Source organism: Myotis brandtii, unplaced genomic scaffold (assembly GCF_000412655.1).
Source record: "Myotis brandtii unplaced genomic scaffold, ASM41265v1 scaffold475, whole genome shotgun sequence".
NCBI classification, from domain to species: Eukaryota; Metazoa; Chordata; class Mammalia; order Chiroptera; family Vespertilionidae; genus Myotis; species Myotis brandtii.
In genome coordinates this window covers 4,028,107-4,044,722 of record NW_005368148.1, presented here as the reverse complement: position 1 = coordinate 4,044,722, position 16,616 = coordinate 4,028,107, and the positions used below count along the sequence as shown (strand labels likewise).

Here is a 16,616-nt window from a genome sequence, read left to right as displayed (position 1 = left end):
GGGGGTGGGGGGGGAGGGCATGTGCTGGGGCGTGGGGGTGGCTGGGGAGTGGTCAATGGGGGGAAAAAGGAGACTCATGTAATACTTTAAACAATAAAGAATTTAAATTAAAAAAAGAAATAGAGCTATATTATTAGGTAGTATCTGGATTAGACTTTTGGATGAGAAATAGGGTATCAAAATATCTGTCCAACTCCTTTGTCAATGAGGCAGAGTGAAAAGAAATGTATTTTTTAGAAATTAATGATTTATTGAATCATGAGTGTATTTAGATATAAACTAAGCCACAGAGTATGTGGTAACAAATATGTCTAAGAATGAAAGATTTGCCATCCTTGAACAGAACAAAGTTCTAATAAATATCAAATCCAGGCATATTTACTGAACTATGTATAGGGCCTTAAGGCACATATTGTGTGAGAAAAGTAGTAGTGTGTAGATATGGATTCTAAAGCCCTTAAATGTATCTTAATAAATTATTTAAGATCCATTCAAACTGTACTGAGTGAGCAGGTGATTCTAGAATATTTTTAAAACATGAACTTCGCACATCAGTATACCTTTGACACACACACCAGTATACCTTCAATTCAGAAGTTTTCAAAATTGTGCTATGGGGCCCATTTGGTGTGGTTCAGTGGTTGAGCATCAACCTATGAAACAGGAGATCATGGTTGAATTCCTGGTCAGAACACAAGCCAGGGTTGCAGCTAGATCCCCAGTAGGAGGCAGCTAATTAATGATTCTCTCTCATCATTGATGTTTTTATCTCTCCCTCTCCCTTCCTCTCTGAAATGAATGAAAATATATTTTTTAAAAAATTGAGCTATTGGTCCCAGAGTTTTGCAAAATTGTACAATTACTCATATACTTTATATCTGTCATATTTTAAACTGTGTGAAAAGCGAACAATTTTTAAAAGAAATAACCAGATTTTTTTAATGAGCAGGGAAATTGTCTAACAGTAACTTTGTCAAGATCAAAGGATAACATACATGACAATTCGTTTTATTATGTTGCTGACATTACAAAGTTTTCTTCCCAGCTTTTCATTTCTGGAGGCAGAAAGCTGGGTCATACATTTCTAATCAAAAGGTCTTCTGCAACCCCCAAAAAAGCTTGGACTAGAATTTAGGCACTCAAATACACATACATGCTTTATGCAGTGTGTACTGCATTTATTGGAAAACTCATAAAAATTCTACAAAAGTATGACATCTGTGACTCAACTATACAACTTGATCCTTTTGAAGATGCTTAAAATATATTTTATCCACACTGTACACTGACTTTTTTGTTTTAGTTTGTTTGTTGTGAAGATGCTTAAAATATATTTTATCCACACTGTACATTGACTTTTTTGTTTTAGTTTGTTTGTTGATTGATTGATTGATTGTTAAAGTAGCTTGGCTTTCTGAGGTAGTGTTGTCTCTATGGCAATAAGACGAAAATGTCTAATTTATTTTTTGAAAGTCAACAATAATCCAGAGATTCAAGACCTCTCTCTCAACCCAATTTTTCAGTTTACTTTATTCCCAAAATATGGCTTATAGAAAAATAAGGACATATTTTAGGGAAGTTTACCTGAGTGACATAGAGAATGTTTTGATAATTTCTAGCTCTTGAATAAAACCTGCCCTTCAAGATGGTAGACTATATAATAGCACATGAAACCTATGTTCAGCCAATGAGCAGTTTAATTAACTAAAAAAAAAGTTAATGTCAGTTTTAGTGCCAAATACAGGAAACCTGAAGGAATAGATAGTCAACTTCCTCCCTCCTCCCCCTCTCCTCTTCCCTTCTACTGATAGGATAGGTTTTCAATGCCTGAAATCCTTAAAATCCTCTGTTCATGGACCCCAGCCCCATTGTCCACAAGGTTTTTCCTATGACTTGTCAGTATCAGATGCTTCACAGTCTGAGCCTACACATTCCCTGGGAAAGGCTGGTCTCCTCCTCTTGCATCATATGTATGATTTCATTGTACAGACGATGAGGAGCATCCAACCCCCAGATGAAATCTATGTGCGCCCATTCAGGAATGTTCTTATGGTAGATGAGGTTGTTCACTTCGGAGAGCAGTGTTTTCACATCATCTGGATTTGAAAGCCAGTCCTGACCTCCAGTCCACATTGCTGTAGGGACCGTCATGTCTCCAACTTTGTACCTTACAGGAGTTGGCTAGAAAAAGAAAAGTTGTTAGCTGTAGATCACATTTGAACTTCCAAACTCATAATTTACATTCCAAATAAACATTCTAAATGTGTGTTGTGATGGGAAAAAAAAATGCACAGGCATTGGAGCCAAGCAGATCTGCATTTAGAGTTTCTGTTTCAGCACCTACTTGAAGGTAAAATTACTGAACCTCAGTTTCTTTATCTGTGAAATGGGGATATCTGTAATCACTTACTAGGTTAATGAGAAAACATGTAAATTGCCTAGCACTTTAAGCATCACTTTTTAATTATTTTTCTTCCTATTAATAAATATTTTAAGCATAATTTACCTTTAAAAGATAACTTCACAAATGTTTCATGAGGCCAGAGTTAGAGATATTCTACAGAGAAAGTCAAGAGAATGGAACTTACTGAGAAGGACTCTGCTCTGGGGCTGCACAGATATTTTCTATGATTATAGAAAGCCTTTAAGCAGGCCCAGCCCTAGCTGGTTTAACTCAGTGGATAAAGTGTCAGCCTATGGACTGTAGGGTCCCAGGTTTGATTCCGGTCAAGGGCACATTCTCAGGTTGTGGGCTCGATCCCCAATAGGGGGCGTACAGGAGGCAGCCGATCAATGATTCTCTCTCATCATTGATGTTTCTATCTTTTCCCCCCTCTACCTTCCTCTCTGAAATCATTTAAAAAGAATATTTTTTAAAAAAGCAGGCCCCGCTTGACTATCTCCAAAAACATGGGAAGTCAATGGCACTGGAACATAGGTAGTTTGAACCAAGGGAAGGTATAAATTAGATCCCTGCTCTAGTGACCCATCACCCAAAGAAGGGTGTCTAGGAGTCTTAACCCTTGAGAACTTCCCTTATTCAAGCAGTGCTACAAAATTAGATTGGCTGGCTCAGCCCTTGAGGTTAATCAGCACCCAGAACTTTCCACAGGAATGTTGGGGCCCATTTCTTACTTGGAAAATCCACCCTGGGGCTGAGGTTCCAATCCAGGCCGTCCTTGTGCCATTTTGTGACTTTCTAAACATTTGGAGTTATAGCCTGCGATGCTGTAATGTACAATAACAAATATATATTTGGTTTTCATCCCCATTTCTGGCACAGAGCTCCTAAAACCCTTAGTTAAGGATCCAGAGATGACATCATACTTGATTGGGGTAGCCCTCAAATGGCAAGTGTTCTTTGAAGAAAAGGTCAGGGGACAGAGAGGAGAAAACCATGTGAAGATGTAGGCAGAGGTTGAGAGAATGGAGTGATGCATCTACAAACCAAGGAACACCATGAACTACAAGCAACCACCAGAAGCTAGGAGGGAGGCATGAGGCATGGGGCAGCTTCGCTGAGTCTCCAAAGAACCAACCCTGTCCAAACCCTGACTTTAGATTTCTGATTCCAGAACTGGGAAAGAATACATTTCTATTGTTTTAGTCTCCACCACAGCCCAGGCCCAAAAACACCCTTGGAATTTACTAAGAAATGAGAGCCATAAAGGTATCTTTCATTATGTTAATAAGGTGACTTGGAACCAGAGGAAGGCTCTTAGCCAGTGGAATCAATCATATTACTAGAGGGCTGGGACTTCCAGTTTCACACCTCTTGGGTTCAATCGCCAATGGCTAAATTTTTAATCAATCATACCTATGTAATGAAGCCTCCATAAAAACTCAGCAAGGACAGGGTTTAGAAAGCTTCCAGCTTGGTGAACAAGTGGAAATGTGGGGAGAATTGTGCGCTTGGAGAGGGCATAGAAGCTCTGTGCCCCTTCCCGTATACCTTGCCCTATGCATCTTTTCCAACTGGCTTTTCATAATAAACTGATGATCTAGTAAGTAAAATGTTTTTCTGAGTTCTGTAAGCCAATCTAGAAAATTAATTGAGCCAGAGGGAGTTGTCATGGAAACCTCTGATTTATAGCCAGTTGGTCAGAAGTCCAGGTTGGCATCAGAAGTGGGAGGGAGGCAGTCTTGTAGGCTCTTAAGCCATAGCATCTGATGCTATCCCAGCACTGGGTAGAACTGTAGGACATCTTGCTGGTGTTCAGGGAATTGCTTGCTGGTATGGGAAAACTTCCCAAACACAAACATCAGAATTTGATCATCAGAAACACCTTTTATAGCCTAACTTAGATATGAAAGGTTGGAATATTCTATGGAGCCAGTAATATATGTTTTAAAATCATATTACAGGTGAGAAGACTGAATTGAATTCAGGTCCAGTGCTAAGGTTCTGTGATTCTGCGACACCTTTGTGTGTGGGTGTTGTATCTTCCTTCCCACCATCAGACCGTTTTCTGGCACCTACTGTGCACAAGTGATTTTCCTAGAACTCATGACATTAAATGTGAAAACTTAAAACTACTTTGGAACTGGAATGCTTCCTCTAAAGACATGCTTTAGGAAATGGTGAAGATGGAGCTAAAATAAAAAAAAGGAGCAGACCTTTGATAGAGAGTTTGCTATTCATGGGCATTGCACAGTCTGTCCAATTTCCTAGCCTTTTATATCTAGATTGATGTACAGAAATGGATATTACATATGCTATGGTACTCAAAGATTTGCCTGTATCTATTCAGCTCCCTCCGCTTTAAATTTGTAGGGTCAATGTTTGTTTATATTCATACACAAGCTACTACTAATCTTCAGTGAAGATTTTATGCTCAGAAGAGTATAAAGTCTACTTCTGATTCTATACAACATTTGTTTTTAATTTTATTCTACAGCATTGACTACACATTTCTTAGATAATGTGATAGCATTTTAAAAATATTTTTTTACTGCCTGGCTGGCTTGCTCAGTGGTTGAGCGTCAACCTATGAACCAGGAAGTCACGGTTCGATTCCTGGTCAGGGCACATGCGCAGGAGGCAGCCAATCAATGATTCTCTCACATCAGTGTTCTTTCTCTCTCTCTCTCTCTCTCTCTCTCTCTCTCTCTCTCTCTCTATCTCTGAAATCAATAAAAATATTTTTAAAATAGAAAAAAATGTTTTTACTTGAAAATTACAGAATCATTATATGTGTGACCAGGGTGAACTCTTAAGAATGATCTAGTCCAGTGATGGCGAACCTATGACATGCGTGTCAGAGGTGACACGCGAACTCACTTTTTTGGTTGATTTTTCTTTGTTAAATGGCATTTAAATATATAAAATAAATATCAAAAATATAAATCTTTGTTTTACTATGGTTGCAAATATCAAAAAATGTCTATATGTGACACTCAATTCCGGTCAAGGGCATGTACCTGGGTAGCGGGCACATCCCCAGTAGGAGATGTGCAGAAGGCAGCTGATGGATGTTTCTCTCTCATTGATGTTTCTAACTCTCTATCTCTCTCCCTTCCTCTCTGTAAAAAATCAATAAAATATATAAAAAGAGAAAAAAAAACAAAAAAAACAAACCTGAGGTCTGAAGAATCAAAGTGGCCTAGCCATGATCACACAAGTTTATAGTGTAGAGGCAAGACTAACCCAGTAATCCTCATTCACCAATTAACGCTCTTTTTCTTTATGCAGCAAGGCTTTTAAATTGAGTTATAAGATTGTATTATATTGTGAAATGGTTATCACAGTAAGTTTAGTTAACATCCATCACAACACATAGTTACAAATTTTTTTGCTTCTAATAAGAATTTTTAAGATTGACTCTCGGCAACTTTCAAATACACAACACAGTATTATCATCTAGAGTCACCATGCTGTACATTATACCTTCTGACTTATTTATATTATAACTGAAGTTTGTACCTTTTGATCCCTTTCACTCATTTCCCACCCAACCCCTCACCCCTGTCTCTGGAAACCACAGATGAATGGTCTTTGTATTGTACTATACAAACAACCTCACTCCTGCCATCTTCATTGGTGATTTCTGGGTTTCTTTTCAAGAAAGGCTTCTTATAGTAGTAGCCACCAGAGACCACAATCTTTCCTTCGCTAAACCCACTCCACCTCGCTCCTACGAAGCCCAGGGCCCCCTTCATGGAAGCAGCCTCTCAGAAGTTCTCCTACTCCATTGTGAAGGCAGCAGGCCTTGTGACCACGCTCTGAACGTCCCCATTTTCAAATGGAGTCAAACCCCGATTATTATTTTCCACTCGCATAGTCATATTTTATTTCCATCTCTACAGTAAACTGCCATTAGACCTATCCGGTCGTGCACTTCAAAAAGGTGGTATTGGTTTTCTTACCTGATTGCCTTTCTCCAGATTTTTAGTCTCGCTCCCCCAGTCAAAAGCCCGGAGTTCCCCAGAATTCGCTGCCTAAAAGGAAACAAAAATGTACATGGCGTTCAAATGTATCGCTGGAAAAGAGTGGGAGGAGGGGTGGAAATGTCCTCCCAAGTCTGCAATTGTGGGGGAAGCAGAGAGCAGAGACTGAGGCTTCTGTTCAGCATTAGGATAATCTTCAGGGAAGTACAAAGGCAAGAGGAAGACCCTTTCGGGAGAAAATGCATGTACTGCAGACATACTTGGCCCCCATGTCATACAACTCCAGGAAGTGCATCCCCATTCATAGATGGTATCTGTACAACTCTTGGGCTACAGGGGAAAGCTCTCCCTGGTGATTGCGAGAAGGTAACCAACAGTTAATACAATTCAGAATTCTTTAGTTTTAACTATAAAATATTTCTCTCCTCTCTCTCTCTCTCTCTTTTGCAAATATAACAACTTTACAAGAACAATTTCACTAGACTCTAAGTTGCTACAAAAACAGAAAGTAGATAGGGCCAATATTTATGATATATAAATGCCATCACTATTCATAAAACTCTCTGCTTGAGTTAAGAGCATCCCCCCCTTTTTTTAAACAAAGTGGTATTTTTAATACATGAGAATCCAAGGTTAGTTATGCTCTAGCTCTGTCCTTATATCCATCCTTATTTCCACAATCAATCAAGGTCACTCCATTGTATCATCTACAATGAGCAATATTATTAGGCTCAGTGCTTCTTCACTGGTAAAAGGATAATTCGCATTCACATTATCCTTGAATCCATTATGAATGTATTACTTCAGCTCTGCCTTCTTTAGTTCATGTGACTGGTGATCAAGACTTGCCCTCCTGTGTTGCAGGTTAGTCTTTCCCTCCTGTGAGGCCTCTTTGGGTAATTGGTCCTGCCTTCCACTTTTGTTACTACTTGACCATGCTGCTGGAGGAGCCTCCAATTATCTTCTCCAGCCTCATTTTGAGGTGGTGAGAGACAGAGAAAGATCTCAATGGGACCATCTGACCTCACAGTTTTAAGGTCCACTAAAGACGTCCGTGGCCCAATCCTTCCCTCCCATCTCCTGAAAAGCTTCAATGTTCTAGATTACATTTCATCTCATAAGAAATATAAAATAACGCCTGGTTTATCAAAAGGGCACTCTTTCCCACAGATACTTACTTAGGGAAAAGGACAAATTCAACATCATTCCTACCTGGCTCCAGTGCAGGATATTTTGCACAGATGTCCCAGCAGGAGAATGAGCGACGTACACATTTGCTCGGCTCTGTAACAAAGCATGAGTGGTTTGTGGGACATGGAAAAACTCATAAGACATGCACTTTGTCCAGATCAAATCTCCAGGTGTCAGACTAAGAAATGGGACCATCATTAAATTATCAGCCCTTGTCTATGAAACAGTAATATGCACATAAGTAAACATGCCACTAAATGTATTCCTGAGCACCTATATTTTTCATCCTAGGATGGCTTCTCGGTAGATATCTGAACTCATTTTTTTTTTTTAAATCTTACTACAGTAATTAAGGATGAAGACTCTAGAACAGGCCTATATTCAAATCCTAGCTCTGCCATTTAGTTTTTAGGTGGATATGGGAATAATTTAATCCACTAAATCTCAGGATACTAATCTGCATAGTGGGAAATTGATAATATCTGTCTCATAGGATTGTTAGCCTGGCACATAATAAATGTTTATTAAATTGTAGCTATTAATCGTATTACTTTAAACAAAGAATAAAGAGACTTCAGGAATTAAAGATGTGTTCTTCCAGCTGCCAGCTGGTAACCCTCTACTGTGGGGCCTCCTTGGGGGGTTGTCCCAGGTGGAGAGAGCTGTATTGCCCAATGCATCACCCAGTATCGGTGTCATCTGCATTAAATGACTGGCTGATATGAGGGTATAAACACTCTGCCCTCTCACCGCACTTGGGAGAGCTCTGAAGGGTCATCCCATCTTCACAAATCCCTGTAGGATCATCGGAGGTTCCCATTAAGGCAGTGGTTCTCAACCTTCTGGCCCTTTAAATACAGTTCCTCATGTTGTGACCCAACCATAAAATTATTTTCGTGGCTACTTCATAACTGTAATTTTGCTACTGTTATGAATCGTAATGTAAATATCTGATATGCAGGGTGGTCTTAGGCAATCCCTGTGAAAGAGTTGTTCGACCGCCAAATGGGTCGCGACCCACAGGTTGAGAACCGCTACATTAAGGGGATATCACAGCTTTTTAAAAAATTTTTTTTCTTCCATCTACCCAATCCTGTTTCACTCCCTTCTCTAGGTGTTATCCCAAGCACATAACCCAAAATCACTCTACCCACTAATCTCCATCTCAGAGTATGCTTCTTGGGAACCCACACTATGCCACCTTCCAACTCGTAGCTTTACCTAAGCCAAATTGGAACTCCCAGACATCTTATCAAAGGTCCAGAAGGACCCAAGTAGAAAAGAAGAGGTAGATGCTGCATGGCGATTCTCTCTTTTGACTACTGGGTTCTAATCACTTTTTTTCATCTGCTAATTCAATGTATAAAGCTGCTTTCGTATCACTTCCATCTATAATCTGTGAAGTTTATATCTAGCAATGTCCTTCCATTAACCTGACCTCAACCCATGTTAAAGCATGTCCCACATATTAGTGTATTTGGGGAAAACTGGATTACTAAGATTACATTTCTCTAAGTCTTTACTGGCAATAACTTCTAGCTTTGCTTTGGGAAACTGAGAATGTACTAGGTTCTCACTTACCATGTTCATGTTTTGTATATTAAAGCCTCCCAGAAGTAAAATGATGCTGCTGCAAATCTGATCAATAATCATCTGACCACAAAGGTAAATATAAAACTGGCGGAGGAATCTGGTCTGGTACAGGAATTCTTTCCTGCCAAACAATCCCTGTAAAAATAGGAAACAAAAGAGTAGTCATTACATCATAGTAAAAAATAAGTGCGTCTAATTGAAAAGTGTAAATCTTACCTTATCAGGTGGGAAGACTCTTCTACATAGACAAGAAATTTTCTGAGGAGTCACGTACCTTGATCATCATATCTGGCAGCAACAAAAATTTGGTCCCAGGGCTTCTCGCATGTTTAATAGTGGCTATGGGTGCTAAAGCAAAATACAGTTTTATTTTCTGAGCCAGCTCTGGCATGGTGGAAAATGCAATAAAGCCTGCAAGAGAAGCAATATGTCAGTGTGGATACGAAATAGCCTCGAACTCATAAAATGCTTACTTACTTTTGTCAAGATATTTCAGTAATTATTTGTGATTGTGTCTTAACTCGCCCATGAAATTATAAGTTCATTGAGGGGGAAAAATGACAGCAGGAAAAAACGCCTTAGTGTTCCTTCTGACATCTCGCTTATTTGATATCCAGTAGTAGGATCTCATTGAATTGGTGAATTTCATTATTCAGTATAATAATGTGGACTTTGTGAGAGAGAGACGGGGTAACTATATTCTTGACACTTTGCTTATGATGTTCATGGTTCTTACTTCATTTAATTCAAATCTCTACAGTGAAAAAAATAAGAAAAACTGCCTTGTTTATTGATAACAAGCATGTTCTGTAAAATACCATAATGGGTATAGCAATTTTTTGCTGGGGTTTTTGTGATTCCCTAATTGTTCTGGAACCCAAATTATAAAGTAATGTAGTAGACAAGTGTCTAGGGAACTGGATTCCAACTCTTATTTTTGCCATTGACTTGGTATGGAACACTAGTTAAGTCAGTCTGTGCCTCAGTTTCTATACCTATAAAATAGAGCCAAATTTCCCAAATTACCACTGTACAGGGCTAATCTCTGTGGAACTTTTGGGAGAAAAAGGCTGTTATATAAATTCAGGGCATGGACACTATATTGGAAATACTGTGTGTCTATTTCAATAGAGCATGTACAGGCTCTGTCTAGGTTGATGCTTGCAGTCTGTGGGGAAGGAGGTTGGGTAGAAAAAACAACATAAAATCACATGACTCTGTCTGGTTCCCAGGAGGTGAGTGAGTATTAAGAAAGACTGGTTCCTTCCCTTCTTTCCTCTTTACATGATTTGTTTTGCCAGCCACATGCAAAGGCAGGCAGAAGCGTGACTTGGTATTAGCTCTGACTCTCCCAACTGTACCATCAGTAGGACTTGGTTGAAAATACTTTCAAATACATTCCTATATTCCAGCTTAATTCTGACTATGTAGACTTAATTCCTCAAATGTCAAGATTTGGGAACTTTAGATAACTTCTTCCATCAATTCCTCCCTTTATGTAAAGCAAGTTCGAGTTTTCCGCATTAATAGCTCCACGGTTGACTAATAGAATCGTCCCATGCTTGTTTGGCCACCTCCTTCTTCTCAGAGTAACATTTAACGTCATCATTAGCACCTTTGTCTTCATGTCAAGTTGAACAGTTTAGTATAGGGAAAATGTTTTAAGACCTCTGGAAATGAGAGTAGGAGCAGGCATAACATTTTACCTTTCTGTGAAGTACATGGTGAGACACAGCATCCTTAGGATCAGTTAATCCCATGCTTGTTTGGCCACCTCCTTCTTCTCAGAGTAACATTTAACGTCATCATTAGCACCTTTGTCTTCATGTCAAGTTGAACAGTTTAGTATAGGGAAAATGTTTTAAGACCTCTGGAAATGAGAGTAGAAGCAGGCATAACATTTTACCTTTCTGTGAAGTACATGGTGAGACACAGTATCCTTAGGATCAGTTAATGTTGTTGAAAAATCCAGAAAGTACAATGTGAAAGCCAGTCTCTTTTTATTCACTAGAGTATCAGTTAAAATGAACCCATGGCATGTGTGCCCTGAGTTTCCACTGAGTGTTCACCTCTCTCAGAATCCCTTGCACGGGTGATGCCTGGCTGCCTCTGGAGTGCCTTTGGCTCAGAGCCCTTCTCAGCCCCCTCTCGAGAGCCTTCTTCTCATGGCACACACTCTGCCTCTGCTGATCTCCCTTCATTGTGACCTAAGCCAACCACATTTTTTTCCTGTTGACTTTGGTCTAATAAAGGGCCAGGATAGCCAGCCTCCACTCCCATCTTCCCAAGTAGGTGATATGTATCCTCTGGGGCTATGAGTTAAGGTTTCTCACAAAGTCATCAAAACCAAAAGGACACCAGCACAGAATTGCAGACATTGTCATTAGAAGACAGAGAGAGAGAAAAAAAAAAAAGGAGAGAAAGACTTGAGTAAACTCTCTGCAGCAGTTCTATGTATAGTGTGATGACAGTGCTTAGGGTCTATTGATTGCCTGTTATGTGCCAGGCACTGGAAACTATGTTTCATTCATTCAGTGCATTTACTGAGTGCATACTATGGGCCAGGAACTGCTCTCACAGCCTTGCTTCACAGAGCTTATATCAGTCATATTGAATAGTCCATCACCTATAACACCCCTAAGAGGGAGCTATTATCCCCATTTTCCTCAGATAAGGAAACTGAGGCCAGAGGGATTAAATAATTTGCTCAGTGAGATTTACCTAAGAGGTGGTAGAGCCAACATTTGAATACATATTTGTCTGACTCCAAAGCTTTTGTTCTACCTACTCTACCTGAAGCCTCCCTCAATTTCATACCCATTTCCTGTTGCTCTTAGAGTTGCTGAAGAGAATAAGGCCAGATGAGTGAAGTGTGAGAAGACTGATCCCAGGCACAGCTGTACACCATATGCTCACATTTCCTCTGAGTATACAAACCTGTTTTCCTTTGAACCTACCCATAGTCGTGCCCTGTGAATAGCCGACATAATAGATCTTTTCCTGGCCCGTTTTCTGCAAAATAAAGTTTATGACTGCAGGAAGGTCAAACCTAGCCATCTCATCATAACTACAAGAGGAAAAGACAAAGTTATATGAAAAGTTATAATCAGAAACAAACAAAAACAGCCCCCGGAGTTTATAAACAAACCCTTGAGTTGTCAGACCCAAGACGGTTACTGTGTCCCTCACAACACTCAGTTTGGACTTGTTTCAAACCTGTGATGCCCGGGTGCCTCAGAAATCACAGGTTGTCAGCAAACTGCTATTTTCTACAGATGTTACAGAGCAATAATCATCTTCAATGAATATTTACTGGGCACAAGACCTGCCTCCCTAGTAGAGGTGTCCTGTTGTTCTGTTAGTAGAATAGCAGATGGTCATGCAGATTCACTTATATGAAAAGTATTGAAGATGCTATGGGGCCCTTCTCTGATGAAATAGATAAAAAGCAGGTTGAATGTCCATAGGTAATTTAAATACAAATACTAAAAGTCTTTTGTAAGAAATGTGTTAGTTGAATTGATAGTCCCTGAGGCTTAAAAGTTTCCTTATATCTTTAATGTTGTTTGATCTCATCTCCTCCTGGGGGTACCAGTCCTTGTCATAACTCACAGAAGAGTTAGTCCCAGGACATCCATCTATAAGCAAATGGACATACACTTCTCTCATTCCAGTCTCAATCACCTGACACCACCCACCATTCTCACCACATTCACCAGACCCAATCTTCTTAAGGAACGTAGTTTTCCCCACTACTTTTCCAAAAGAATCACTAGTCAATTAAGACAATTGAGGGCTATCCTATTAGGATATGGATGAGCCAACCAAAGTAAATTTTCCAAATGCTAGAAGTTGTGATTTTTTTACCCAGTTCTTCTAAAGACATCCAGGTCCACCTCCTCTCGAGACTCTCATATACCTGAAGGCCCAGAACTCATCCTGGTCTATGGAGAGGGTCTTGTGTTTCCGGGACCAGGTGTTTCCCCTGCTGTTCCCCAGCCACACGTCGAAACCAGCATCTGCCAGGATGAAGCCCAGGCTGTTGTTGGGCAGGTTGGAAATCCAGTTGCTGGCATCACCAAGCAGGCCATGCTGCAGTAACACCACAGGCCTGGAACCTACAAAAAAAGAGATTTTCAACTGGGGGAAATGTTCTCTACCCTTCTGGTTATCCCCTACTGTGCAAAGGCTTTCAAGTTAGACAAACCTGTGTTTAATTGTTGATTCAGCTGCTTGCTAGCTTGATTATCTTGGTCAGTTACTTAACCTTTATGTGTCTTGATTTCCTCATCAGAAAAGTAGAATTTTTGTTATGATGAAATGAAATCGGGCACAAGGAGCAGATGGCACAATGCATGGCACAGAGAAAGAATCAAAGCGCATCTCCCACTGTTGTTTTGTTTGTTTTTAATCCTCACCCAAGGATATTTTCCCATTGATTTTTAGAGAGTGGAAGAGAGAGGGAAACACAGAGAGAAATATTGATGTGAGAGAACCACATAAAAGGAGAGAAAGACTTGAGTAAACTCTCTGCAGCAGTTCTATGTATAGTATGACAGTGCTTAGGGTCTATTGATTGCCTGTTATGTGCCAGGCACTGGAAACTATGTTTCATTCATTCAGTGCATTTACTGAGTGCATACTATGGGCCAGGAACTGCTCTCACAGCCTTGCTTCACAGAGCTTATATCAGTCATATTGAACAGTCCATCACCTATAACACCCCTAAGAGGGAGCTATTATCCCCATTTTATAGATAAGGAAACTGAGGCCAGAGGGATTAAATAATTTGCTCAGTGAGATTTACCTAAGAGGTGGTAGAGCCAACATTTGAATACATATTTGTCTGACTCCAAAGTTTTTGTTCTACCTACTCTACCTGAAGCCTCCCTCAATTTCATACCCATTTCCTGTTGCTCTTAGAGTTGCTGAAGAGAATAAGGCCAGATGAGTGAAGTGTGAGAAGACTGATCCCAGGCACAGCTGTACACCATATGCTCACATTTCCTCTGAGTATACAAACCTGTTTTCCTTTGAACCTACCCATAGTCGTGCCCTGTGAATAGCCGACATAATAGATCTTTTCCTGGCCCGTTTTCTGCAAAATAAAGTTTATGACTGCAGGAAGGTCAAACCTAGCCATCTCATCATAACTACAAGAGGAAAAGACAAAGTTATATGAAAAGTTATAATCAGAAACAAACAAAAACAGCCCCCGGAGTTTATAAACAAACCCTTGAGTTGTCAGACCCAAGACGGTTACTGTGTCCCTCACAACACTCAGTTTGGACTTGTTTCAAACCTGTGATGCCCGGGTGCCTCAGAAATCACAGGTTGTCAGCAAACTGCTATTTTCTACAGATGTTACAGAGCAATAATCATCTTCAATGAATATTTACTGGGCACAAGACCTGCCTCCCTAGTAGAGGTGTCCTGTTGTTCTGTTAGTAGAATAGCAGATGGTCATGCAGATTCACTTATATGAAAAGTATTGAAGATGCTATGGGGCCCTTCTCTGATGAAATAGATAAAAAGCAGGTTGAATGTCCATAGGTAATTTAAATACAAATACTAAAAGTCTTTTGTAAGAAATGTGTTAGTTGAATTGATAGTCTCTGAGGCTTAATAGTTTCCTTATAACTTTAATGTTGTCTGATCTCATCTCCTCCTGGGGGGTACTAGTCCTTGTCATAACTCACAGAAGAGTTAGTCCCAGGACATCCATCTATAAGCAAATGGACATACACTTCTCTCATTCCAGTCTCAATCACCTGACACCACCCACCATTCTCACCACATTCACCAGACCCAATCTTCTTAAGGAACGTAGTTTTCCCCACTACTTTTCCAAAAGAATCACTAGTCAATTAAGACAATTGAGGGCTATCCTATTAGGGTATGGATGAGCCAACCAAAGTAAATTTTCCAAATGCTAGAAGTTATGATTTTTTTACCCAGTTCTTCTAAAGACATCCAGGTCCACCTCCTCTCGAGACTCTCATATACCTGAAGGCCCAGAACTCATCCTGGTCTATGGAGAGGGTCTTGTGTTTCCGGGACCAGGTGTTTCCCCTGCTGTTCCCCAGCCACACGTCGAAACCAGCATCTGCCAGGATGAAGCCCAGGCTGTTGTTGGGCAGGTTGGAAATCCAGTTGCTGGCATCACCAAGCAGGCCATGCTGCAGTAACACCACAGGCCTGGAACCTACAAAAAAAGAGATTTTCAACTGGGGGAAATGTTCTCTACCCTTCTGGTTATCCCCTACTGTGCAAAGGCTTTCAAGTTAGACAAACCTGTGTTTAATTGTTGATTCAGCTGCTTGCTAGCTTGATTATCTTGGTCAGTTACTTAACCTTTATGTGTCTTGATTTCCTCATCAGAAAAGTAGAATTTTTGTTATGATGAAATGAAATCGGGCACAAGGAGCAGATGGCACAATGCATGGCACAGAGAAAGAATCAAAACGCATCTCCCACTGTTGTTCTGTTTGTTTTTAATCCTCACCCAAGGATATTTTCCCATTGATTTTTAGAGAGTGGAAGAGAGAGGGAAACACAGAGAGAAATATTGATGTGAGAGAACCACATTGATTGGTTGCCTCCTGCATGAGCCCTGACCAGGGCCTGGGCCTGGGCCAGAGAGGTGCCTGCAAAGAGGTATGTGCCCTTGACTAGAATTGAACCTGGGACCCTTCGGTCCGCAGGCCAATGCTTTTCCATTGTTGTTTTTGTAAAGTTATTATTACTAGACTTGTCTGGGCACCTGAGAGGATACTGAAGTGCTCCAGGAGCTGGTATAATATAATCCTATATAATAAAAGGGTAATATGCAAACTGACCCTAACAGCAGAAAGACTGGGAATGACTGGTCACTATGACACACACTGACCACCAGGGGGCAGACGCTCAATGCAGAAGCTGCCCTCTGGTGGTCAGTGCGCTCCCACATGGGGGAGCTCTGCTCAGCCACAAGCCAGGCTGATGGCTGCCAGTACAGTGGTGGTGATGGGAGCCTCTCCTGCCTCCTCAGCAGTAATGTATAATATAACAAATGTATAACTATATATAATTACATATGTATATATTAATGTTATAATAAAATAATTATATAAATACTAGATATAATTATTGATATTATTATATTAATTATACACACATATAAATATACACATATATAAATATACTATATATCCTAATGTATTAATATTATACTGTATGTAAGTATATGTTATTTATAATTATTTATATTCTAATATTAATACATACAAATATATGCTTATTCTATATATGTAATGGTTTAATGATTATGGGTGCTTCATGTCTAAAGAACCCACAAGCCAGCGTGAAGGATCTCCCAATCTACACTAATAAAAGAGAAACATGGTAATTAGCGTACGACCGCTACCCTTCCCATTGGCTAATCAGGGAGATATGCAAATTAACTG

General features: G+C 40.0%; 1 protein-coding gene across 1 annotated transcript in view; it reads right to left on the bottom strand.

Annotated features, from left to right (window-relative positions):
- Positions 1-1,712: 1,712 nt before the first annotated feature.
- Positions 1,713-16,616, bottom strand: part of LIPM (lipase, family member M) — a 24,994-nt gene continuing 10,090 nt past the window's right edge. The window contains exons 3-9 of the mRNA XM_005875940.2: positions 15,178-15,376; positions 14,215-14,324; positions 9,446-9,582; positions 9,160-9,306; positions 7,600-7,671; positions 6,367-6,438; positions 1,713-2,181 (exon numbers count right to left, since the gene is read on the bottom strand). Of these exons, the coding sequence (XP_005876002.2) occupies positions 1,912-2,181; positions 6,367-6,438; positions 7,600-7,671; positions 9,160-9,306; positions 9,446-9,582; positions 14,215-14,324; positions 15,178-15,376 (1,007 nt within the window). The 3' untranslated portion in view covers positions 1,713-1,911. The remainder of the gene's footprint in view (positions 2,182-6,366; positions 6,439-7,599; positions 7,672-9,159; positions 9,307-9,445; positions 9,583-14,214; positions 14,325-15,177; positions 15,377-16,616) is intronic.